The 27,701-nt window shown below is 40.8% G+C and overlaps 1 protein-coding gene and 1 long non-coding RNA gene across 2 annotated transcripts in view; both read right to left on the bottom strand.

Annotated features, from left to right (window-relative positions):
• Positions 1-2,671: 2,671 nt before the first annotated feature.
• Positions 2,672-7,612, bottom strand: LOC147655044 (uncharacterized). Its single transcript, XR_015283739.1, has 3 exons — positions 7,549-7,612; positions 6,812-7,019; positions 2,672-6,396 (listed from the first exon to the last, which is right to left on the bottom strand). It is a non-coding gene; the product is annotated as an uncharacterized LOC147655044 (long non-coding RNA).
• Positions 7,613-18,304: 10,692 nt separating this feature from the next.
• Positions 18,305-27,701, bottom strand: part of TGFB2 (transforming growth factor beta 2) — a 60,904-nt gene continuing 51,507 nt past the window's right edge. Inside the window, exons 3-7 of the mRNA XM_023922855.2 lie at positions 26,448-26,580; positions 26,230-26,340; positions 24,363-24,537; positions 23,652-23,805; positions 18,305-21,829 (exon numbers count right to left, since the gene is read on the bottom strand). Coding sequence (XP_023778623.1) covers positions 21,671-21,829; positions 23,652-23,805; positions 24,363-24,537; positions 26,230-26,340; positions 26,448-26,580 — 732 coding nt within the window. The 3' untranslated portion in view covers positions 18,305-21,670. The remainder of the gene's footprint in view (positions 21,830-23,651; positions 23,806-24,362; positions 24,538-26,229; positions 26,341-26,447; positions 26,581-27,701) is intronic.

Below are 27,701 nucleotides of genomic sequence, written 5' to 3'. Positions count from 1 at the left end.
CCCCCAAGTGCTTCTGTTTTGCTGCAAAGGCCATCTTGCCAACCCATGTGGCCTGAAGCCTGGGAAAGAAAGGGAGCTCCACAGCTGAACACAGCAGGGAAGGCAGAAGGTCTCCCAGCCTTATAAATTCTGGTTTTGCGTCATTTATCCAAATTTTGAAGGTACTTCTTTAGGTAATGCTCACTTGTGGATGCTCCCAAAAGGCCTCACAAGTTTCCCGTGCTGATGGGAATCCTGAAAAGGATTGCAGTTTCTCTGTACTGAGTTGTTTTTCCAGGTCAATATCCCAGCACTATCCTGTTTTCCAGGATAGATGTTGCTCAGATAAACATCTCCCCAGTAATGCTACAGAAACTGTGGCAAAGAGAAAAAGCTGCAGTGTGCCCCCGCTGTCCTATCTCTGCTTCACACTGATATATTTGCAAAAAGTATGCTGTTAGGCACAAGCCCAAAGTGCTGTAGGTGTGCTAACAGGTTGGAATGAATTATCTGCAGGCAAAAGGGAGCACCTGCGTGGCATTGTTTTGGCAGAAAGCTTCTCCTTGGCACAAGGGAACTGTGTGTAGAGCCAGGGAAGCTTGGGAATGAGGTGGTCCAGAGAGTCACATTGTCAGTTCTTACTAAAGAATCTGAAAGAGAGAGATGTAAATGGCTCTTTCCAGTTCTCAGATTTCAAACCACCCCTCATAAAAGTCAGGGTAACTGCTGTAGCAGTGAGAGGTCACCAAGGTGATTAGAAACCTTCTATTTTTGCATCTGCTGTCAAAAAATTCCTTCAGGAGCAGGGATCTTCCCAGGACCAGAGCCATATAGGCTATAGGAGAGGTAGAAAAAGCAAGAGAAAAATACAAGATCAGGTGTCCCAACATCAGAGGAGTCATTTAAAATCTACCCATACATCTGAGAACAACATTTCACTTATTGGCTTCCTGATTAAAAATACTTCCATCATCTCCTTGAAAGCTGCAGTTCCCTTAAAAGTTCCAGCCACAAAAGTCTTTTGCTCACTCTTGGTCCCAGAGCATTTGTAAAGTGTTTTTTAGGCACCCAGCTCCTGCTGGCTTCTAGGAACCCTTGGAAGCCAAACTCCTTGAGGCATTTATTCTCCAAGACACAGAAGAGTTTCCATATTGAGTAGGAATGGGTCCAACTCTGACATCTCTGCTCCCTGTTGCAAAAGTCCCTTTTCTAGTTGCTGTTGAGCATGCTGACATCTGCAGTACCACCAGTGCCATCTCTAGGAAGGTGTATTTTTCTACAAATATTTCTGAATCTCCTTGCAGGCTGAGAATGTGCACTAGGGCCTCATCTGTACCAAAAGCAGCTGGCTGGCTATGCATATTAAAAATATAGGTTATTTCTGCCCCAAAACGATTATGCTCTGAGCTGCTTACAAAACCTGTTTGTACTGATAAGCTTTTGTGTTTGTGCAGCAAAGAAATTCTCCAGGAAATTGTGTCAGGTTTGACTGCAGCTGACAATTTTAATTTCATTTAAATAATATTTGCAGATCAGAAAACATGAAGTATGCAAAGAAAGTATGCAACAGTCTGCTACAGAAAGTTTGCAGAGCAGTTGCCCAAAACTATCTTGGTTTGTTGGCAAGTTGGTAGTGCAAGTCTAAATATGATATTGATGGGCATTATTCATCTGCCACAGCTAGTCACTACCATGATACACAGAAACCAAAACAAGTCTGTATTAACATCCAAAAATCCCAGTGCTTTCTACAAATACCAGCTACATCTCAGCTATATAAAATCCTCCAAGTCTCCCGGAAAAGGGCCAGGAATGGAGGACAGCTGTGCTTGCCTTTTTCAACATTCCAAGTTTGGGTTTTGGAGTTCATCTGAAGGAATGACAGTAAGCAATCAAAGAAAAAGATAGGTAATTCTATAGCTGATTGTACTGGAATGTCTTGGAAAAAGAAACTCTTGGATTCACTGAAATGTCATTTTAGCGCCAGTGCGAAAATTACATCCAGATTACTTTGCTTCAACATTAATGATACTGGAGAGACAGGCAACATTAATTGCAGTTTGTGCTGTAACCTAAGTAATTAGTGATTGCACCTGCCTTTCATAAATGGCAGCACTCTGTCTGCTGTGAAATTGCCTCTAAAACAAACACAGACAAAATTTACTGAGGCTGCTTGCATGTCAGAGAGAGCTGCTGCACGTGGAACAGGGAACTGAGCAGCACAGGGTGGCTAATACTGCAGCATTTGAACTTTATAGTGGATGGCAGACAATCTAATGGGTAATTAAGCAAAGAGCTGTTCTACTACTCAGCCTTAACGAGAACCGTATTTCCAGAGTATGGAAAAGTATTTAGATACGATTTGCTGAAAGAATTACAAGGAATCTCAGAGCACACATAAGGACTATGCTGAGATGGAAGAATAGCTGACCATTCTGTCTGAGTAAACTATTACATAACAGCTAAGCTATAATAAAACCCCGATTCCAAATCAAATAAGTCTCCCAGACTGCTTAAAATGAGTCACCAACAGCTTTATAAACATACAAAATACTTGACAAGGAAGTCTCTGATAATTTTTTAGTAATTATGTCTGTGAATTGTTCTCTGTTGACATCACTATTAGAAATGGTTTCCCATAAGCTTGCACTGCCTGTTAACATCTGCTCATTAATCACAGAGGCTTTGAATATTTCTTTCATTACAAATTTATTAGAGAGTTTACACCATTTGTTCAAAGAGATGTTTAATTAGCACACAAACAACAGTTGAAGACAATACAGTTTTGTTTTGTATGGATTTTTTATGGCTTCAAAACGCTCTGAAGAAGACATAATTTCACAAGATGATCATAGATGAAGATGAAGATGAAGATGAAGATGAAGATGAAGATGAAGATCACCTGTGCACCTCAGAAATTTGTAAGGAATAGAAAATCATTTTTCAAGGGCCAAAAGGATACTTTCAAACTTTTTTCACTTGTCTGTCATCTGAAGAAAACACTGAAATGTGGTTTGGAAGCAAATGCAGAGCAAAGCAATATTTCTTAAGACAGTACTGCAGGGCTGATATAGTGAACAGATAAAATTGGCCTAAAAATGACCATGGAAAAGGAAGGATGTAATCAGGGCCCAAGGAAAGAAGATCATCCCCAGGAATATGATTTTTGATGAGAGAGTCTGACAGTTACAACACAGTGTTTTGAAGGCAGGAAGGTCCTAAGTTCAGTAGCAGCTAAAGTATCACCACAGGCAGTTCTCTTGACCTCTGTGGTACCTCAGTCAGCTAAGCTGTAAGACTGGCTTCCATGGAAATCCAGATGTTGCCTCTGAATTAAACTGTCCTGAGTAAATAAGTTACCAGAAGAACTGCATATCTGAAAAATGCCTTAGCCAGAGGTTACTAGAGGGTATTACTAATGACAGACAAACGAGGAACATCAGAGAATGCCATATTTGTAGATACTTCAGACAAGAATGTTTTCTGTGTAACACTTTGAGGAAAAAAATTAATGAGTTTTTTACACTTTTAAGAATTTAGAAAAAAAAAAATCAAAGCCACAGTGCAAATACAGATGCTACTGTTTAATGAAAGCTAAAATGCTTTCAGGAGGAGCAAACCTATAGTGGCAGCTCTCAGACATTTTAATAGGTTATTAAAGTACAAATGAAATCCCATGCAGTCTATCATGCAAAACACAAACCTAGGAGCCCTGGTGGGCAATGCTTATGGAACAAAAATATTTCAGATGGCCAGTAAACCCTTCTGCCCTAGGTAGAGCACAAATAGATAGCAAGCTGAAAATAGATCCCTAAATAAATAAAAGAAACACAAGCTGCAGGACAGCTATGAAAGCTTCCTGCAGGAAATGTTCCTAGTGGTGAGCTCTTTGTCCTGATGTGGACACACTGGTTTGTGGCTCTGGTAATGGAATGGTGACAGGGGCTGCCTGCTGGTCTGCTTCCCCTGAAGAACAGTTTTGGGGGAAAGAGTAGCAGTGGAGGGGAGGAGGTGATGATGGCTGGGTGCAAGGAATAACTGCTATGACAATCACACTTATCCACAGCTGAGCACTCTTTGTTATGTCATACCATGGCCATATACAGGATCTGCATCCTGGACCAAACCACAGAAGGAAGAAATGCAGTTGATGGTGATCATAAGACCAAAGATAATAGGCAGGTCACTGGGTCTCATGATTGTGTTTTTCAAGTCCTCCCTCTTGCGCAATTTCTATCCTTGTTTTTACTTTTTTTTTTCATTTTTATATCTCCTTCCATCAAAAAGCAGAGTAGCAAGAGCTTCACCTAGGATGGGTTGCTATACTGGAGTGGGATGGAGTTTGCTCTTTTCACTTTTCTTTGACACAAGCAGCATTGGTTTGAAAATAGTGTCTAGGAATGAACAGGGATTTTGCCATTTTTTTATTATGTGCAAAATGCTAGGAATGTTTAAAAGTAACAGTAACCAAAGTAACAGGGAATAGGAAATAGGAGAGACATTTATCCCCTTAGAAACAGCTTTATTCCCCTTGCATTTCTACAGGAGCATAGACGTTTTCTGTCTGTTTTGGCACCAGAAGTAACTTTTTCAAACATCAGGAATTTTTCTGTCTTTTACAAGGACTGAATATCCTGGATGTGAGAGCAAGAAAATGGACTTCAATTTTATAACACTTTATCAATGCTACCGGCAGGACAGTGTAACAAATATGACACGCTCCTGAACAAGACAGGCCGTAGAAGAAATACGTGATTTCACAGCACTCCAAAGTAATTTTTTTTAATTTATTTTATTTAGCAACTAGCTCCTGCTTGGTCAATCCACTCATAAAATCAGCTGAAAAATGTGGAATAGGTTAAGATGAATGTATATGTCACTTGTACTCCCCTGGCTGCTAGATAAGTACAGTTCAGCATGAGAAAAGAGGCATTTTTACTGCAACAGTGATCCAGCAAAATCAGTCACAAAGGACCTGATCTAAAGTCCATTAACATCCAGTTTTTCCACTGATTTGATAGGCTTTTAGTCAGACCTACTGCCTCTTCTGCAATATCCATCTCCTCTGATCTTAGAGAAGATTAGTACAAAGCAAAAGATATGCAGGGTCATGTGCACTGATCAGCCATAGCACATGCCATAGGCAGGATTTCGTGTACCTCGAGCTGACATCAGGAGCAATTTAGAGTTAGAGTAGAGTATTGAATAACAGCCTTTTAAATACAGTAATTATAAGGTCTTTGAAACAAATACTGGCGTTGTGATTTGGGGAGCCTGAGGAATTTAATCAGCCATTCTTGATCTAATTGCCAGTGTGATTTTCACTCTATCAGATGTGAGTTGTAATTGGTTTTGAAAAGTTTGACATATGATAGGCTTCTGGGTTCTCCTTACTTAAATGCTTTATTTATTTTATCAAACAACTTTCTAAGCAGAATATGTACCCTGTTCTGAAACTCTCACCCTCTTTCCTAGGACACAGTGCTAGAATGTGATGCTGAAATGCCTGGAAGAATAGCTTTGGAAAGCTATCACAGCTAGTAAGGTCTGAGGTTTTGATATTTACAAAGAGCCAGAAACCACTTTCCGCTAGCATCCAGTATTTTAATTTTAATGGAAAGAAAAATGAATCTTTGTCTTAAATCCCACAGCAGAAGGACAGCTTCAGGAAAATGAAAGGAAATGCTTCTTCCCAGAGTGGAATTCACTGCTGCAGGAAACACTGGAGTCAAATACTATGTCTGGATTTCTACAGGACTGCAGTGGCACTACTAATAACAAATGTAATTTCAATTTATGAGCTCAATCCTGCATCCATAGAGCCCTTGCAGGATCTGGCCTTAGATCTGCAGATTTGCAGAAGCAGGAACCTGTGTTCAGAATTATTTGTGCAGACAACAAATAGGGATAAGAAAGGCTGAGACTGCCACAGGTGTTGTGGGAGGCTCCAGCAAAACCATTGAAATATCAAAGGGTTTTGCTACCTGTCTCGGGTAAAAATGCTCCTTTTTAAGGTGAGGAAATTGCACGCATAATTTTGATTCAGGGGTAATTCCTCTCACGGTCTTCTCTTTCTGCTAAATTCAACATGCTGCAGGGACCTAGAAAACATCAGCAAGCTGGTCCCATTATTTAGGTCTGATTAAGGGGCTGAGCCTCTTCCTACATGGCAGAAAAAGGGCAAGTGCTTTCTGTCAACAGAGGAGTGCAGAGAGGGGAACGTAAGGAGGCTGTAAAGAAATGTGATGCAACACGACCTGGGCCTGATCCAGAGCTCAGCAGAGCCAATGGAAAGACTCGTAACGAGTCCTGGATCCTGCTCCAGAGGGATTGTAACTGTGCTCTGCCGAGAGCCCAGGACCCACCTTCACCGGCTGCACAGCAGGCCCTTGTCCTCACGCCAGGCAGAGGCGAACCCTGTCGAAAGGTTGTTTGTTATTGTTATTGTCATTGTTGTTGTTATTATTGAAAGAAGTATTTTCACAGCAGTGAAGGTCAGCTACGAATGATGACTCACTTGCACCGCAGATCTACACAAATAGCATGTGCTAAGATTACCATCTGGTATAACAATCTACATCACAAGACACCACATTTCCTGTTACCCAGGGTAAGTAAATTTCAAGCATGAGGGAAAATTTTAGCAAGTTTCCCCAAGTACCTTTGCAGAAAGAATAATGTGGCTTACACAGGGGGGGAAGAGAAAGGGAAATTATGAGGTAAATGCTATTCCCCTCCCTCCTGCCCCCTCATCTCCCAAGAAGAAAAACATATTAAGTTTGCAGTTCTCATTTCTATCGTATTTAAAAAGTCAAATCTATGTAATGAATACCTGTCTGGAGGGAGTCCAGCGGGATGCTGACAGCCAGGCTTTCTGGACACTGTGTGAAATGGAGGGTGTACGTTTCACTCTCTCTCTCCATCTCCCTTTTTTTACTATTTATTTAATGTCAGGACAGTGCTGTGTGTGCAGCGCAGTGAAGGGCGTTGGATCTCGGCGATGCTGACGATGCTCTCCCTTGCAGCCGGTGGGTCTGAGCCTGTGGTGGGAGCACAACCAGGCCCACGCCAACCTGAGACACCCCAAAAGTTGGGGAGGGGTCCACTCCTTCCCCCTGGTGCGGTCTGACTGCTGGGGTTTGCCACCCATCAGCCCCTCTCCTTGGAGACGCTGCTTGGGCAGCTCCCCAAGCAAGGCGCAGATGAAAATACAAGGATGAATCAAACCGGTGTGTTTCCATGGATGACAGTGGCCTGGCTGTGGCAGCAGCTGAGAGTCTTGTCCCAGCCAGAATGGGTCTCGCTGGCAAGGGGGAAAGAGGCTTTCTGTGGCAGAGCTAATCCTACACATGCCAGGAGCTAAGGGCCGTATTCATAGCCTGGCAAAGCTTCCCGGTGCCACAGAGCATCGCTTTTCCTCCTCTCTCCATCCAATTTGCCTTTGCCATCACCCCTGTGTGCAAGGGGGCTGTGTCCCCACTGGAAGCTCAGCCCAGGGCTAAAGCCATGTCCCAGGGTGATACTTCAGCCCCACAGCCTTTGCAGGGTGCCAAACACCACATCTCCTACCTGGCGTCTCTCCCTCCAGCCGTGGCACCGCATCCCTCTCCTCGCAGGTCCTGGTCACCTCCCAGGAGCTGGCTGCTGGCCAGCCGGACCAGGAGGAGGAGGAGGAGGGATGGCTCCTCCTCCAAAGAAGCTTGCAAAACTAGTGGCCCTTGGATTTGGCAGGAGCTGAAAGAAAGACCTGAGCCGCGGGAGGAGAAACAGATAAGTCTTTTCCAGACAAAACAGAGGTGAATAAAACAAATAAATAATTCTGGGCAAGTCACTGGATGCCAGAGGCACTGCACATGAGTGAGGTGGCTGGGAATCCCCTTTGGGATGCTGGCAAGGGTTTATTTGGCTTCAGGGAGTTCCTGATGTCTTTTGCCATGACTCAGTGCTGTTCAAAATCAGCTGCAGAGACAGGCCTCAGCAAGGATGAGGGAGATTTCATCTCCTGCATCTCCTGCTCACATTTCAGACAAAATCCAGGCACTTGGAAGGAGGCGTCTTTCTTTCTGACTGTTTGTTTGCACACTAAGGGCTGCAGCCTGTGCTGTGGTAGAAATACCAGGAGACAGGCAGACAACAGAGCAAGAAACAGAGATAAAGTGACCATAAGTGCCCTTTTTTCCCAGCCATGGGCACTCTTATTGCCCTTCCCTGCCCCTCCCTGCCCTACCCCAGCACATCTTTTCCAAATTTGCCATCCGAAACTCTCCCTTCTGTGACTCACACATGTTTTGAGCCATCTCTGGGGTAGTGCTGATGCCTAGCCATGAGCACATCTCCAGCCAGGAGAAGCTGGCGCTGCTCTGTCAAAGCTTGAGACCATAGTCATTTGAGGAGAAAATCCTTTTGAGTGGTAGGACTTGCCAAGATTTTCTCCACAGCTTTAGCTCTCTATGCCCCAGTGAAAGAGCAAAGATCAGGTCTTCCTCTTGCTCCAGGTAGGGCTAGGCCTGCTGTCAATGCTGGCAATCTGACTGCTGCTGTCTGAAATAAAAATGCAGTAAGTAAAGCAAATCCTAAGCTGAGGCCTGCACAACCTGCTTGCTCACCATTTTAACCGCCAGCATAACTCTGAAAAAACTGGGAAAAAAAAAAAAATCTATATATGATGTAAACTGCCAGACTTTTGCATACCACCTTCTGAATCTCCATGAAAATTGCTGCCCTGTGGTGCAAAAAGGAGAGATCTTCCATTCTGCACTGGCCCAAAGCAGGGACTGCACCTCAAACCATGTAAGACATCAGCCAGAAAACCTGAGAAAAGGCTCAATTGCTATATCTGGATTAGAGCAGGCCATTTTTTTCCACCCTGTGATCTAAGGAGCTTTAGGAGAAACTTCAGAGAGTGAAACACTCTCATGAGCTGGGAATATACATAAAGCACAGCAGTGCTCCCTGTGACATGCAGAATCCACTGAATATGTGATGAAACACTCTGATGGCCCAAACCTACAAACACCCAAAGTCAGGCCAACAACACTTTTGCTTCTCTTTGTGTTTTATCAAGGCATGTGCTGACACAAATCAAACCTCCCCCAAAACTGCTGGACTGAACTAATGCAGCAAATGGAGCCCCAGCTCTGTGTGCCTTGGGCCAGCTGGAGATGTGACACACGTATGTAATTTCACACCTTAGTGAAAAAAAAAAAAGCTCCACAACTGCAATTAGTTCTATAACACCTCTTTAAAAGATGATGGGCTGGACACCACAGTTGGGAAAAAAATTAAATCAGGACAACTGTAGGGATGTTACATTTGCCATGAGGCTGAAAACTGGGAGTGGAGGCTGCCTTTTTAAAGGTATTTTCTTAGATTGTAAAAACTTTGCTTAAACCCATCTCTAAAACCTCAGTACCAAGAGTAAAGATTTCATTAGTAACCCTGCAAGAATGAAAATGTGACTTCAGCACTTCTGAGTTATTCTTAACATATGAGCCATTTTCTGGAGAATCCAAACCTTTGATCATCTTTATGAGAAATACCTGTGACAGAAAGAAAACATTTAATGAGCCAGAGATGTCAATTATAAGCTTTCAAGCAATTTTATACCCTGTATAATGCATATAAACCAATGCAGTTTAAAGTGTATTTTATCATTCTATAAATGTCCTTAACTATCCTTTTTAATATTTCAACTTTTTTTTTTTTTTTTCAAAGCATGAAAGATAAACCCTTTTCAAATGTTCATGGTCTTTCATGGTAAAAGGCAAAACAAATTGGGAACAAACCAGCAGAACAGCACAGAGATTGTAAATTTCAAGCAAATGAAACACTTCTGCATTTTTTATATTAATCAAAAATTGTTCAGATGGATGAGTGGCTGATCTTGATTTTGTGTTTTTTATTATTTGTTTCTTTTTTAATATTCTCCTTTACTGACCATTATGCTTCAGGACCTGACCCTGAATCACAAATATTAAGGAGGAACATACCTCTGACTTTAGAAAAAAACATGTTCCTTTGCCAGCATCTTTGAGAGAAGATTATAGACATCTTTATTGTTGGTGTCTGTCTTTAGGTGTCTTGGTGTTTAAGAATGCTGAATTCCAGTCTCCTGAACTGCACAACCATTATGTGACTTGAAGACAGACTTTCCAAGTATCTGTTTGCTTTGGTAAATCTTGATCCTTAGACCTTGAGTTTTGCAAAACTGTTCCATCAGAATGCTAAGAATCTCTGATTATCAGTATAATGAGTGGTTAAATAACACTACTTTAGCCATTTAAAGCTCATGTAGACCAAATTCTACTTTTTTCCATTATCAGTACACTTTGACTGAGAAAGAACAGGATGTTTCCTTTATGCAACCAGACAAAAGTCCTGGACAGACAAAATGTTACAACTTCCAATTTAACTTAGGTACTCAAGCGGCAATCAGGCTAAATCCAGCTGCTTTAAAAGGGTTTTCATTCCTTTGCAGTCTCTGGGTCTATCTGTAATACCTTATGCTTCCATTTTGTGAGGTTTCTTGCAAAATATATTAGCCTCAGTAAGAAATCTTCAATTCCCACGGAGAATTACATTTCAAAATGATGCTCCGTGCTAGTAAGCAATATTTTTCCTGGGCTTCCACATATGGCAATATTTATCTTCAAAGTTTTCCTCTTTGGCTTGTAGGCTGGTTTGCAAACCAGATGGTCTTGTGTGGCCTAATTGTAAGATGATTTGTTGTGTGATTCAGTAGCATTGTTTATTTGTACAGTGGTTTGATGGAATTTGTAAACTGCATAATATTGTTTTACTGTGTTTTCTTTTATGACAGAGCCACATCTTGCTCTGGCATTTGTGGCGGAGATTATAATTAAATGTAGTTCTCAAGATACTTTGATCTCTGTTTGCTTGCTGCATTAAAATAGCAACACAAAAACACAATATTTCTCATTTAAGCAGTTAAAAAATGCTGGATTTGAAGGCTGAGTGAATGCACCAAATTTTATCTTAAAACCTCCAAAAAGACACCAGTCAAACAAATAAAATGTTAATTGAATACTGGAAATCCAGTGGCTATTCAGCAGTGTCAGCTTCATTATTTACTTGGAGCTAATCATAGAATCACAAAATGGTTTGGCTTGGCAGGAACCTTAAAGATTTTGGAGTTCCAACCTCCCCACCATGAGCAGGGATGCCACCCACTAGATCAGGTTGCCCTGAGACCATCCAGCCTGGCCTTGAACACCTCTAGGGACATCCCCATTTTAACCAGCTTTTCACTATGGGGTGTGCAGAGAAGTCTCCTTTGCTTTTTTGAGACAAGAAGAATTTGGCTGTACTTCATCACTGCATATGGCTAGTTGTATTCACGTAAATATTCCTTAGCTAGGAATATATTTAGGTTTCCAAGCCTATAAACAGACCTAAAGAGCTTTCTGGCCTTCCTGTTCTGTTTCCATCATGAAAGGTACCTTCTGTTTAGAAATCTTGAGTTTCTGGAAGCAGACTTGAAGAGGGATGACTGTGACTGGGATCCAAAAAACCACCTTGGAATGTGGGCTCCAAGATTAGGAAATTGGGAGGTTTCTTTCACTTTTAGGAACTCAGCTTCAAAGCCACCTAGCCTGTGTGGTGAACTGATGGACAAACTTCTGTGCCGTACACTTTTTCAAGAGATGCCAACATAAGATACAAGAAAATCAACACCACGAACTCATGGCATTGATACAGAGAGACTTCAGGAGACAGTCTGCAGAATGAAGAGATAAAAGAAACAGATTTGTCCTTTAGCCTCTGGAAGCAGTTCCCTTAAAGCAAATTGAAAATTTTTGGTATGGATTAAGAATTATTTTAGTACAAAGTTTCTCAGCATGTAATCTCTAGTCAGTAATTTACAACAGATTTGGAATAAATCAAAAGAAGCACAGTGTTCTAAACAAATCTCCTAATTATTCCAGCAGGAAGTATGGGTGTAATGATGATTCACATAAAAAGTGTCTGACTGACCTTTATTTTTCATGTGGACATTTGCTACTTTCATCCCTTTATACAAACACATTCTGTGGCAGATTACTCTTGAAAAGATTTCAAAGGAATAAATTAGGATTCAGAGACAGACACATACCACCAAACAACCCAAGAGCATGAGGAAGCTGAAACTAGACTGCGATGAAGCTACTCCCACGCAGTGCCTGGCCAGCCTAGGGATGTGTCATCATTTTTTGTAGTGCCTTGAGAGAGAGAGTCACTGCTCTTGCACTTTCCTTAGCAGGTCTTTGGTGAAAAACCTTCTCCTTCTGCCTGTTTCTCTCTGGAGATGCAGGGTACCATTCTTGCTCATTATTTGCTGAATGACATTCCTTCACGCTTACATTTTCTCTTAGGTCAGACAGCGCTGGACGTCAAGATGTACCCGAACACAGTTTGTCTTCTGCATCTACCTTATTTCAAAGGGCCATTACAGCTTTATTCTCTTGTCAAGTTGCCACTGCCCAGCAGTGAATAAAGACCCAACTGCAAGAGAGAAGTGAAGCTAAAAGCAGTTTTAAGAGGTGTCTGTCATCCCTTTCCATTAGCTGCTGGAGCGTATTGGCACTGAGGACTGAGTTTGTCCTCTTGATACAGATAGGAAGGGGCAGGGCTGTTTCCAGAGAGACTTCTCACTAGGACACTTACACAGGTGGATCAGCTCATGCTGCAATTTTTTTTCTGGGAAGAATATTGTCGAGGCTGAAAACACTTTAGATGATTAACTACTTCTTTTTCCTATTTTTTTATTTTTTTTCCTCTACAAGAACCTGAAATCCTTATGTTTCCATCCTTAAACTCCAAAGAAAAAAGATGACAATTGTTTCACGTGTGAGACATTGTTGCTGTATGCCAGAGGCATGGGGGAAAGGCCTTTCCTCTGAAAAGAGCATATTCTCCATTGAAAATCTATAGAGAACAAAACAACTCTCCATGGTCTGCTCTGGTAATTCTGCAGACTGAAGTAGATGGTGCTGTGTTAGTTCATCACAGCTCCTGGTTCCATGTATTTCTTTACACTCAGGAACACTGGAAATCTGCTTTCATGTTTGAAATGAAGGCTGATATACTCATCTGACTGTGACCCCGACAAACTAGAGTACAAATGACTGAATTCTGCTCTCAAGCTGAGCTGTGCATGTTTGAAAAGTGTAAGGCAAATATACTTACCTGTTACTCTCAGAAGTCAAAGATAAAGCCTGATAAAACTGTAGACAAATTTATCTCTGGGCTGCATTCCAGTATCAAAAGGTCAGACTGAAAAGTATTTGAGAGCACTATAAGCAACTGAAAAGGATAGTTTTCCCCAGGCTAAAGTTATATATTACACCCATGCAATAAATACAGCCCAAAAATTGATTCCAGCATTAGAGAATGTTATTTTCAATGCTGCTGGATGAGATAAAAATGGCAGCAACACCTTGCAAAATATACAAATTTAAATGATAATAAGACCAATTTCCTTCTCCAGAAGACTACCATGTACATCATCTTTCTAGATTTCAAATATAAGCTCAGATGTGAAATAGAAATTCCTTCTTCCAGGCTACTGTGGCTATCAGTGTTCAAACACTTCACAAACACATATGCTTTGTGTGAAGGTTCTAGTAAAACAGCAATCTGAGCCTGGCTATTCTTAGACAAATGACTTTAAAGCCTGGTTTGTCCCCTGTAGAAAAAGCTGTGCTATAGTAAAACTGAAGTAAGAGAGCTGGGAATAAGACCAGTCAGTTCAACTCTGTTGCCTCCAAAAGTAATTTCCTGCATCCAGCAACGCAAGTTACAAACCCCAACTGCTATCGTGGAGTAACCCAGAAGAGAATCACCATCTGAAATTTCCTTTTTTCCTCCCTGGGGCCATACAGCAATACTGCTAGGAATACATGTAGTGAAACTGTCCAGAAAGTGCAAAGTTACTTAGCAAATAGAGAGAGTGGCTTACAAATACATTAGAAATATATATATATATATATATATATATATATATATATATATATATATATATAAACATTGCAGACCAATGTAAATTTTAAAGAGGTCTTTAAATTTATATACACTAATTTAATCTATGTATCCATAGAAATGGATCAAGCATGACTTGATTCATTCTTCTTTCCTTTTTCACTATGTACATTCTTGCTTGCAAGTGTACTGTGGGTTTAAACCCAGCTAGATATAAGGCATCACACAACTCCTCACTCAACCCCCCTCACCCCTGTGGAATGGGGGGGAGAATTCAAGTGACACTTGTATGTTGAGACAAGAACAGTTTAATGGTTGAAAATGAAGCAAAATACAATAACAATGGCAAATAATAATAATGGCAATAGAAGCAAAATAACAAGTAATGCACAATACAGCTGTTCACCACCCGCTGACCGATTCCAGACCCCTTTCCTGAACTCAGACTGGCTACTCTTCCAGGTAACTCCCTCCAGTTTATGCACTGGGAATGATGTTCTATGGTATGGAATGTCCCTCTGGTCAGTTCAGGTCACCTGTCCTAGCTGTGCTCCCTCTTAGCTTCTTTTGCTCACCTCCTCACTGACAGAGCATGAGACAAGGGGGAGAAAATAGTCCTTGCTCTAGCAAAGGACTTGCAAAAAGCCCAAAGCATCAGTGAGTCATCAACACCATGCTCATTCTGAACCCAAAACACCACACTTTAACAGCTACTGAGAAGAAATTTACTCAAGCTAAAATCCAGGACGATGGGGTTTTCCTCTCTACAACCCATGACACATATTTTTGCATATTTATTGGCTTCTGAGGATAAATTTCCCCTGGCATGGGTAAGAGTCATGGATTCCTCCTACACTGCTCACAAGGCTTACAGTGGGGGAGGATGTCTGACCAGTTGTTTGAATGAGTCCATGAGTATTTTGTGGAGATCAAAACAGAGTATTTTTGCATTTGCATGGATAGCCCACTGTTGAGAGTGCATTTGAGCTCCTGCTTTGTGCACAGCCTGCAGATCATCTGGTGTGTTACTGTGCTGCTTTAAGGGACCAGGAACTAGAGAAACCTGGGGGTTTAATGCTTGAGATCTCCTCCTCAGTCCTTGGGATACTTGCTGAGATTTTGACAATTTGATAGACACCATCTGTTGCCACAAAGCCGTGGAGGAACTTTTAACACTAAAATAAGAGATAGAGGCCAGGAGAACAGCAAGGGGTGTTTAGCTACAGGAAAAGTTAATTAAGGTTTTGTTAACATCTCATTTAAATTATGTCTCCTGACTGCTAATGATCTCAAAATGTATCAGTGACTTTCAGTTATTCCTAGGTAAATTCCTACCTCCCTAAAGATACCCCTTTTCTTAAAGCACAAGAAATGGGAATGGCCCATCGTGCTATGGAAGCCGTCCAAAGCAAAAAGTAAAACAAAAACTAGTCCAGTTTCCCTGCGGTGTTATGTAGGGCCTATACTTAATGCTGACAAAAACCTTCTGTTGTGTTCATCTTTCCTGCTCTGCTTTCTGTGACCTGAGCTTGTGGTGTACATCAGTTGGCTGTAGCTGACACCCAGGATGTGCAGCGATTCACCTTCTGTGTTACACATCATAGCTGGGTATCATGGTGAAAAATGTCAGTTCATTTGCTTATTGACAGTCTTCTGGCTTTTTTTTCTATTTCCTTTTTTGTTATGGTAACTGAGGATTTCATGGAAGATGCAGAGGAAACAATGTGTTTCAGAGTATCTCCAAATGCAGCTTTCCCTCCTAACTGTTCACAAATTGATCCAGACCACCTCTTTGAGAACAGGTTACACACTGCAGAGGAATGCATAACTTGCTCATGAACTGCTGCATATTTTGTCTTGTATTTACATTTTTCCAAAGGGGGAAAAAAAATACATTTTTTTCTGGATAAAGATATTTTCTGCTTTTGATGGATGAAATTAGTCTGCATATCCTTGGAGACTGCCAACAAGTCTACACTAGGAACTGGAATGAAGCCATCAATTCATTTCATGTGGGTTCCATCAGATGGCAAAAACCCATCATACAGCCCCATAATGCTGATCTTTAAATCACTGAAGAATGAGGTGACCCACAACACTCCAGGCTCTCTGGGAAACACCTTGATGCGTAGGGACATTTTGACTGTTTACAACTGTCATTCGTAGGAGTGGCAATTTTATTTATGTGCCTTTGCTCTTGGAAGAAAAAACAGAAGACTGGGCTGTGAGACCTGCATCTGGCACGCTCAGAGCAGCTCCAGTGCAAGAACTTCTGATATACTGAGCTCAAAGCCTTACACACCCCAGCAACAACTTCGGTGATTAAGGTTTGGTTACAAACCAGTTGCAGAGATTGGGCTTAACTGAATTTCATAAAAGTGATTCAGGTTTGAATGCTACTTCAGAGCCCCAGCCACTTGATTTTTGATCAAATATGTACTCACATGTTAACATTTTGGTTGCATCCATCTCTAATTAGCTGGATCAAACAGTATGTGGGAGCTCATGGTGTAATCCACTGAACAACAAGAGACTCTGGTCCCCTTTGCCATTTTTATCTTCCTTGTCCCCTTTCTTGTAGCAAATGTTTTTGGAGTAAGTTTGTGAATCATTAAACCAGGACCTGTCTGTACTATGTGCAAACAGTGCTGAGACCCAAAGATCGATGATCATTGACCCTTCCTCCTGCAATCATCTTGGTTTGGCACTAAATACCCCATTTATAGGAAATATTTGTTTCTTGGACCACCATATGGCTGTAGAAAGGTTTATACCCCAGGGGTTCTGTATTAGATTCCAGCAGGTTACTTCATTAAATGAGCATATCAAATTTGATTGGAAGTTCTCATCAACTTTCTGTTCCATTTAATTTTATTTTTATACAGATGAAGAAATTACTGTTACACCCATACCCACTGACAAGCCAACTACATTACTTCACATCTACTTTATAACCACATATAATTACATAACCTCTTGGTTTATTTTCTTCCAGAACTCATGGCTCCTCATAGAATCTGTTCTGTCTGAACTAAGAGGCAGATTTTGGCCTAAAAAACAGTTTTCAAGACATTTACATGGTTTGTTTTTTTCTTACTTTGAATATTCCGTATTTATTAACCACAACTTGATTCAAACACAGTAAGGGCTTCACTGATACAGTCTAGAGAGGCTGTGTTAACAAAAAGAAGACAAGCCCAGCATCAAAATGCTCTGCATAAATCTCATTACCACGGGAGATCCTCCACCTTTTCAGCCCCATGCTATAAAATCTCATTTAGCACACAGTGTTCCCTCCACTGAGCTCCTCTTTACTTACAGGCACCATGGCCACTTTCTCACCTACAACTTCCAAATAGCATTCCTCCTCAAACCCTCCTGTTCCTCACTGACTTTACGAATACAGCAGACAGGGCTGCAAAGATATTCTCACCTCAAGGCAGGGTGAGGGCTTCTTTGGATAAAAATGAGGCTGGTGGGCTACTTTCATGTCAAAGTACATAGCTGGGTAGCTAAAAATAGACAGAATAAAAATTGGCATCTGGAAAATTTTGAAGGACTATCGTTTTATGCCTGTGTAAACTCACTGAAATCGATTAAGGCTGGAGTGTAACTATGCTGGAATCGCCCCTAAGATTGTTTTTAATGTTCATCCCAAGTTACATTCTTAAACATATTGACAGACCACAGAGTCCATTTGTTGTAATTTATCACAATAACCCTAAACAATCTGGCATAAACATGCTCTTTCATTCAAGCCAAAAAATGCTATGCACTCCTTAGATGCCAGAGAAGCACCAGGAAGAGCAGTCCCTGGTCTGCTCCTCAGTCCCAGTTCTGTAAGCATTTTCATATATAATTTTATTAACTTTAAAAGCAATGATTCAATCCTGAAGTCCTTCCTCCCATCAGTTTTATTTATTTAAGTGACTAGAGCTGATGAAACACTTTTCAGGCTTGCAGTTCCAGGACCCTTAATTTTTATTTGCCAAGATAATGCAATTGCATATTGCAGAGTGTGTGGAAATAGACAACAAACTAAGGAATCCTGTGTCAAAAATCCACTTCCATGTGCTCCATGGCTGCTCCTGGTAAACTGATATAACTGGGGCAGCTGTCTACAGACAAAGACATCCACTACAGTGGCTGAGGTGAGAGCAACCCCCACAGCAGATACGATCCACCCTCACCCTGGAAGGATGTTCTTCACCTCAGCCTGCGGTGAACCACATCAAGGTCGCACATGACAAAATCCCACACCAAATCAAGCTTTGCAGGGATTTAACATTCCAGAGCTGGGGAACTGCCTGTGCCAGAAGAACACTGCCATAGGAAAGCAACACCAGCATATAATTGAAATAATTTATTTACCACTAGAGCACCACAAAAACAGACATACAATGTGTTAAAATACAGAGTAATCAATCACCAAAGTACAACACAGCTGTTCTTTAAGTTCCTTTTTTTTTCTCCTTTAAACCATGCCAACCATACAGTTGTATTGATGCTAAACACATAAGAAGTGCTGTCCTACCCCACCCAGCTAAGTGCTATGATTCCCCCTCAGCCCCAGTCAGCCCCTTGGGTCTGATCGTTCAAGATGCTGAACATTTCCCATCAGCTCTCAGGGACTTTGCTCAGACAGTGGCAATGACCTTGCCAAAATAAGGCCCCATAGCACAAAGTCCTTGAGCTGTTGCAGACCCATCTAAAGATAATTCGAGGGGTATTTACATGAGACCTGAGAAGTGCTAAGGACTCACATTACCTCACTCTAGAGTGGAGAATTTCACCCATGAGTTCTGCATATTGTAGGATCAGGCCTAACACCCTTGGTAATTAAAGGGAAATACATGCTTAATGAACAAGAAAAAAAAAAAAAATTGTAGATTTAAAATGGAGAATTTTAAATATTATCAGTGCATTTTGAGGAACACTAGAAATTTTTAAAAAAAATTGATCTTGGGGCATTGACTTACAGAAATAGTGTTTTATGCTTAGAGAAAAACTCTAAATCCAAGTTCCAAATTTTCAGCTACATCCAGCACACAGTGAGTATAGTTGGACAACTATGCTATCTCCCATTCCACTTTTTCAAAAGTGGTTTTGAGCAGCATTCCTGTATCAGAGAACTGCAAAAATATTTTTAAGTTTTGTAAAATGTGCTCACCCTTGTCTTCTCTCCTGTCCAACAAAAATACAGTTCTCATACTGAACCTGATAAAACAAATTTTGCTGTTGCTATACAGCAAAATCCAGAGTATGTATTACCCTGAGGAGTTTCACTGAGTTCAGTGCATCTTCTCACTGGCGTTAGTCTGGCTCAAGCAAGTGTTAACAGGACAGATTCTCCACCTGTTCACCTCAGCTCACTAAATAAATCAGAAGTCTTAACATACCTTCCCCTCCTGAGCCAGTGGGTGGGATTGGATCAGCTCTGGGGCTATGTTCCCATCTAGGCAATAAACACAGGCTCCACAGAAGTCCTGAGGAGCTGCCTGTGCAAGCCACCGTGTCAGCACCTCAATTTTGCACCAACATTTTGCTGAAGCCAAAGAAACTGCACTTCTTAAAACCAGTGCTGGCAACACCAAGCTCAGGAGTGTCCTCCCAGCACTGCTCAGGACAACGGCAGAAAATGTCCTTCTCATCCAAGCAGAATGCTCACATTGCAGGTCTCCAGCTTTGCTCTGCAGCAGCATTCATCATGTGAAATGAAACGATTGTGCCTTCTTCAGAATTCTTTTTACTCTTATTTAGGTTGGGGCTTTTTAAAAATGAAGCATGTGTGTGATGTGATCTTTTTACTTACTCCCTCTACAACATGAAAACATGTTAACAACAAAATCCTAGGAACCCCCACGTTCCTTTTTCATTTTTGTAAAAGAAGCTTTAATGTGAACTCGACTGAGAAAAAAAATTTGGTAAACTTTGAAAAATCAAGGGTCTGATCCTGCCAATCCTTACACATACCCCAGAAGCCTAAAGGGCCCTGCTGTGCCACTGAGGAAGTCAAAGGCAAACCTGTGTTACCTGCAGCAGGAGCAGCCCCGCAGAGGAGCTGCAGAGGTCCCGTGTGCCGGGCTGTGCATCCCAGGGCTCTGCGATCCCACTCCTGCCCCGCGCGAGCATCGCCGCGGCGGCTGCTCCCTACAGCCTCCTGCACATGGTGAATGCCATTCTCTGCAAGGCTGCCTCAGCCAGGCTGGGACATCTCTTCTCTCAACACCTCGCTCCCTGCCCATCTGTTTGAATGCCTACAGCTGAAAGAAAATGGGAAGGCCCAGGAATCCAAACCACACTGCGGTCCAAGTGTTATGAACCGGGACAACTGGAGGAGGAGGGGAGGAGCAGGGTGGGGGGAGACCGCTTTAATCCTTTTTTATAAAACAGAAAAACAAATGGAGTCAGGTAGCTTATGTCATAATGATGAACAATATACAAAGCACATGTATAGCAATTATTATAAAACATGTATTTGTAGTGCAAGTCAAAATATAGGGACTCTACTCATACTGGCCAGCTAGAGGGAAACACATGATTCTGAGTGATCAAAAGAGCCCCAAATTCAAATTCAAAGTCATGAGAGCTGACAGTATTACAGAGTACAAAAATATGGTGAAAATTTACACATTACACATAAAGTACGTAATTTTTTAATAGTTTACAAATAGAGATCTACAGATATGTTTCCAATTAAGCTGGCTTTTACTACCCACCTATTGTAATACTCTAGGTATGGTTACATATACCAAAAGAACAAAAAAAATTCCCATAGCATAGCTATACAGCAACATATTAAGGTCTGAAGATTAGACCAGTACATGTTAAATATTTCACTGGTTTACTAAACTGACATTTTAAATCATTTACAGTAAAAAAAAAAAAAATCTTATAGACTTGTCTTTGAGACTGAAACAGAGTGTCTTTTATTAGTAAATTATTCAGTATTTAAAACAAGGGTTTGAGACCTTACAAGAAGTCTCTCTAGGCAGCTGGCATGAAAAATAAGGTATTTTAAAGGCAGTGTTTGTCAGTAATATAATAACCGATTCCTATTTTAATCGAACTTAACTAACCATTACTTTTCTGATTCTTTTGAACTTGTGTTCCTTTAGGCTTTATAAGCATTTCTGGCAGCTTATTTGGTCTCCACTTTGTCCACACTGGCTGGTTTTCATTTTTCCAATGGTGATACAGAAATGTTCATTTGATAGTTTTTACACACAAATAAATAACGCACTGTTAACTCTATAGCTAAGAGGAATGGGTAGGATGCCTATTGCGTAACAATACAGAGAGATCAAGTAAGGCACGGGACAGATACAGCAACTCCACTTCATGGGATTTTCCTGTTTTTTTCCTTTCACATAGTTAACACTAACAATTTTCTTCCAGTGTTTATTTTTCAAAAGGTTTCTTTTTTCTTTAACTTTGCTTCTTGTCTATCTCACACTATGTGTAGGTGAAATGTAGGAAAAAGCCTTCAATGTTTTGCTTCAGATGCCAGTTGAAAAAAAAAAACAAAACAAAAAACAAAACAAACTTTCAAACAGTTCAGACTAGTACCGCTTTTTTTTCTTCTTTTTTTTTTCTTTTAACACTGTTGAACCTGGGTTTTTATTTTTCTTTCTTTCCTTCTCACTCTCTCTTTTTTTTCCTTGGTTATCTTTTCTTTTTATAAACACACATCATGCTGTTTCAGGGATATCCTTTAGCTGCACTTGCAAGACTTTACAATCATGTTGGACAGCTGTTCGATTTTGGGTGTTTTTCCAATGTAATAGAGGATGGTGAGGGGTTCCAAATCCTGGGACACACAGCACGGAGAGGCTGAAGCTTCTGGATTTATGGTGTTATACAAGCTGAGTACCTAGAAGGAGAAACCAAAAAAAACCAGATTAAGGCAGCTACCTCTAATGAGAGAACCATTTTCTGCATCACTTCCTCCCACAGCACCTGAGAGAACGCCCACTGAATGTGGTATGAAGGTTCCTGGATTTTAGGGGGTTTTTAAGCTTTTTCACTTCAATCTGGTCCTCACAATATGCCTGAATTTCCTAAACTTTTATCCATACAGTCTCAAGTCTCAAAGCAGGTACATACCTGGAGCCCGCCTCTAAAGTGTTGCTCTTTAATCAACAGGCACACTATATTTATGGGGACAGAGGAAATGGAAAGGTTTTTATCTGTTTCCTCAAATTGCTATTTTCTGTTTACAGGATTTTGGATTTTCAAGTGACCAAAGAGTAGAGACCTCTTCAGAGCACAGGCACTCCTCTTCTCTTACCCTCTGGCCATGTTAAGTCCATTAATGCCACCCTGTGAGCACCAGGACTCAAGTTGCAGTTGCTCATGCTGAGAGCCAGATACATGGAGTTATCACCTATGTCACCCTGGATTCCTGTGCATGGTTCTTTGCAAGGGAAGTATGTAGGGTTAGCCACTGATGATGCATAGGTGCTCCTGAGGATGCCATTAATGCCTTAGCCAAACACCAAGTGACCTTTTCCTAGAACTTCTACACAACATTTGCAGCGTAGAGAGACAGAAGATCTGTTCAGGACAGCAACACTAGCTACTTTATTAGGCAACTTCTGGCTCCTTGGGCAATTATCCAAACCACATATTTGTGACCATGACAGTTACTCTTCCTCTTTCCTTTAAAAACAAGTGCAGTTCCAAAACGTGTACACCACTACTCCACATCAGCACGGAAACATCCTCGCCTTATTTATACCTCTGCCTGCTGACGTTGTAACAGTACAATGTCACAGACAGTGACAGCTACAAAGGAGTCTGTAAGCTCAGGAAGAACATGATATCATGGTTTTACCAACCAAAAGGAACTCAAGCTGTCCCTTGGACACGGCAATTTCTCCCTGCTGGCTGTCACTGATCTGTCATTTTAAGGAAGGTTTGAAAAAGGAGAGACATCATTCTTAGTATGGAGCCGAGGGTGAAATTCTCACTTTACAAAGCTGTGATGCAAATGTCTGTCTCTAGCATTTACTGTCTAGACATCCTCAGTGATAGCTGAGAGGAAATTAGCACTTCACAGCAGAATACTACTCATACTAAGGCAGTTGGCTAAAATACTACATCTAATCCCTAAAGTAAAAAGTTCCATATCAGACAACTCTTAGTCAGTTCAAAGTCCCTCCTCCCCTTAGAAATTTTCAAAATGTAAGAAGGAATATGTCTCTTGAAGTAAAAGAAACATAGCTATCAGTAGATTTTCATGAAATTCAGCATGGCAGGTGCTAACCTTGAAATGGCAGGTCATAAAAGTAGGTGGTGACCAGGCAGTACAACTCAGCCCTTTAGTTACTTTGAAGTGCCTCCCTCAGTGCCTTTACTGACCAAACTCATTGTGCCATCTTCCACTCAAGTCTATAATGAAAAGCCTTTTCCAAGCCACCTCCAAAGGCTACATACTCACAGAAAGTATTCAATGCAACCATGTGTTCGTATCAATGAACATATTAAAAAATAGGTAAATCTTTGGGCCAATACATTTCTCCTGCTTCAACACCAGGCTTAAGGCCATATGTGAGTTTCTCTATAGGGCCACCCTTCATCATCCTTAGTTACTCAGACTAGCTCTGGACACTGGTGCTGATGTCAGTCCCAGAAACATAGCTCAACCTGCAGTTACAAAACAGAAGCTGAAAATTAGCAAATCTATTACTTACTCTGCTGTGCTGAGTATCTGAGCTCCATAAGTATGGGCAGGCTCCTGCACAGAAATTAGCATGGTATCCTTTAGGTTCATGAATCCATTTCCAGCCAAGATCCCTCTTGAAGTCTATATAAAGTGGACGCAGACAGCAATTATCCTGCACATTCCTGGGAAATAAAATATAAACACATAGGTCACAACAAGGACAACACCAGGAGTAAAAATAATACAGTTGCTTGCTCCCTGAATGATCCTTTACAGGCAGACAAGTCTGAATCACAAAAATTCTCAACTAAATCAAACCAATAGTAGCTTATGCTGTAACTAAAATTACAGTTATTACAAGATGCTTAGACATGGCAGAACTTGTTCATACAGACAAAACTAATGGCTCCCCTGGAGGACTACTCAAATGTTTTTCTCCAGGTCCTACAGAGCAGATTGACTAGGTGAACAAAGGGAATGTGATAATTTGGCTCTAACTACGGGGTTAATGCATCTGGGAATCATCCCACATGGAACTGAGCTTCTGCTGTCTAGGGTCACAACAATCTGCCCCTCTCTCTGTGGGACTGGAGACTGCCAGGCAGAGACCTGCTAGACACAGACCCTGGGTCTGAGAAGTATATTCTGTATAAATGCCAACTGTAAAAAAAGAATGATAAACAACTGCATGACACCTCCCAAGACTGTGTAAGAATATTGGATGTGCAGGCATAGTTACCTAAAACAATAGGCAGCATCTAGAGCACGCTTCTTCCGCCGACTGGGCTGTTGCGACTCAAGTCTGTAGGAGGGTAACAACATTAGCAGAAGATGTGGGGTCTTCCCACTGTATTTTTTCCTATTGGACTTTAAAGCTTTCACATCACCACTGGAATATGTGTAGTCATCAATACCTTCAAAAAATACATTTTGGTGATAAACATTGTGTTGCTTTTTCTTCACAAATTAAATAAACCATCTCTTAAAAAAAATCTCTCAGAAACTGGGCCATGATGGTGTCAGCTGGGCATGTTTACCGGGGAAGGGGGGGACAAATCTTGACCCAAAATGCCTAAGATATTCACTGTTAGCTATTGTATCAACCCTCCCACATTCACATCTGTTTAATGGCATTTCAGTACATTTACCAGAAACATTTAAATGAGTAACAGAGGAGGCAATTTCAGCCACTGCATCTGCTGTCTTAGCTTCAAATGCCCCAAGCAGTGATTCTTTTGTTGCTTCAGTTCGAGCAGTACTCCCAACTTTCAACAGGTATGTACCTTTTAAAACACTTAAAGCTGTTCTGGACACTTCACCTTCATTTCCCACTCTTACTTCTATCCCATTAGTTTCCTCCATCACATTCATTTCTTTCTGATACTTGTAAATTCCCTGTCTTTCACTGCCAGTTCATTTAAATCTGCTAATTTTCCCCAGAAAGTCAGTTATTTTATTCTCTTCCTTTATATGGGCATGGCAAAGACACTGATCAAAGTATTTCGTCTTGAAATGGCAATCCATGGCCTCACATTCTGTATTCTCTTTTAACACTAATTGCCTCACTACCTTCTTATCATGGCAATAACACAGACAAGAAACTCAAGCTATTGGCCTTTCATAGGAGTCATGTTATGCCTTTGGTTAAGATCCTTTAGAAAATTAACCCCCTACCATCTAAACAGAAAAACATACACTATTCTTTTCTTAACATATGCAATTATAGTGACCAAACATCATACTAACAATTTTCCAAATGCACACAATGGCTTTAATCATATGTACAGTACTTGTACTTACAGGAAAAAATTCCAATTCAGTGAAACAATGGTTAGAAAAACTTAATACTTGACAAGGAATATAGCCAAATATTTGGATCACAAGTGAACCAAATCATGACACATTTCAATAAATGAGAACTTCATGAACAGAATTTAGGTTGAAATTGGTTCTAATTTAGCTATAGATTCGTATGTATTGGTGGATGGTAACTGTAGTACAGTCAATTAAATATAATTTCTCTTTGTGAAACTGAAAGTTTAATCGCTTAAAAACACAAGAGAGCATACATATATGACCTTGGCATATTTACTCCATGTCACCTTGCCTGCTGTCCATAAAGAGCACATTTATTCCTAACCCTCACTACACAGTTTTTTTATATTTTAATTCCCACTCATTCTAATCTTTTCAACTAAGTCTGACTCATTACAGTACTAGGATGGAGAGCAAATGGTTTATTTTGAAAATATTGAGCTGTTTTCTTATTACTATCCAATAGTGGATGGCAAACTGTGCAAGAATCTTCACTAAATCCAAAATTGTATGTATATCCTGTGAGCATGCTGGAAACTGTAATAACAGACTCTTAAGGACATCAAAGCTGCATGAATGAGACAGCTTTATCATGCCTTCTGATTTTAGAAGGGTTCAGGTGATATGGTTCTACCCTTGTGACTTTAGTACCATTTCCTACCAGCTGAGAATCGTGATTCTCAAATGAATCTGAATGCCATTTAGGAGGCAGAAACAGCTTTTTGTTTCCCTCCTCAATTAGTACATACCACAGCATTTTTAAAAGTTGGGAGTTTTTTTCCTTTCATTACCTGCAAATCTTGCTTCGAGCTCCTCACTTTTATTTGGGATGATATAATTATTGGAAGGCACGAAGGTACAGCATGGACAATGTAAGCTTATCTTAAATCCAAGATTCCTGTCTGCAAAACACAAAATTGAGTGGAGTTGGTTTTTACACGTGGAATGATTCTGAGATACTCCTGAGTAAATGGAGGAGCAGCTGGGGCAGGAGAGCACTTTTTGTCACCTCTGTGATGGAGCCACTCATGTACAGCCTCAGTGACATCAAAAGACAACCACTCTCCTTCAGCTCTTGTTTTAACTACTTTGCTGTCGATATAGCGCTGTCCTGGTGACGATAATTCTTTAGATTTTAAAACCTGCAAGAAACAACAAATAAGATTGCCTACAGGTTAACATTTACCTGGTTGCTTTTAAAATGGACCACTATAACTAGAAAATAGCACAAGAAACTATTACAGCTGAAACCTCTATGCAGCAGATGAACATTCAGGCACATTTTCTGAAAGAATCTTCTTAGGGTGTGTAAGGAGAAGAACAATATAAAAACACCCTAATGAAATCAGCTTAGGCTCCCAAGCAAAACACACCATCACATATTCCTTTGTGAGAGAAATCAGAACAGAAAGAACTGCCCTGAAAACTTATCCTGTAATACAGGCGCTGAAGAGATCACAGTAATCATCAAAAGAAGCTATTTTACCTTTTTCAGTAATATTTACACTGGCTAGAGCGTAAGATGCCAAAGTCCAGGCTATACAATGTAGTCTGTACACTGAAGATATTACATTTCTCCCCTATAATTAACCTATGGTTTTGCCTTATTCATGCTTTTAAGGCCTTCCCTCTGATTTCAGGTACTAATCATACATTAAACAGATGGCCTTGCATGGATTTGTGCACCAGGTGAGGCTGCTTCTGTCCTAACTTTGATGCATGCTTTATTTGTATTTGCGTCAAATGTTTCAGCAAAGCTTCTACTGGCCAAGCAATAAAAAATACCTGAACAAAAGAAGCCCAGGCCCCACATGACCAGAATTTCAAGTGCCCACAGTCCCCCTCATCCCAGGCACAATTCAGTGAGTGCCTTCCCATATACAAGCACAGCCTGCTATTATTTACCCTAACTCTAGGACAAAAACAATTGGTCTTTTGGCTGTTCACAGGTTTCTGCTTTTCTAGTTATTACTCTGTTGATAGTTTTGTGATGCAGGGAGCTGGAATGCCATGCAACATTAAGTCAGCTCCAATCAAGATACCACACGATAACATCACTTTGTAACTTTTGGCATGCCAGCTGCGCGACTTCATATATTGTTTTGTGTTTTTCCCTTCTTTAAGCACCCAAGTCCATCTCCAAATGAGTAACTGACAACGTCTCATTGTTTCCTCCTATTTTCTCAGCCCAGAAGAACCTGACATCTAGCAAGAACTGCTGTAATAAAATCATGGTGAAACTGCATAAAACATGTAAAGAAAA

Source organism: Cyanistes caeruleus, chromosome 2 (genome assembly GCF_971803275.1).
Source record: "Cyanistes caeruleus chromosome 2, bCyaCae1.hap1.1, whole genome shotgun sequence".
Classification (NCBI taxonomy): domain Eukaryota; kingdom Metazoa; phylum Chordata; class Aves; order Passeriformes; family Paridae; genus Cyanistes; species Cyanistes caeruleus.
The sequence above is the reverse complement of the archived record's forward strand: the minus strand, read 5'-3'. Positions and strand labels throughout refer to the sequence as shown.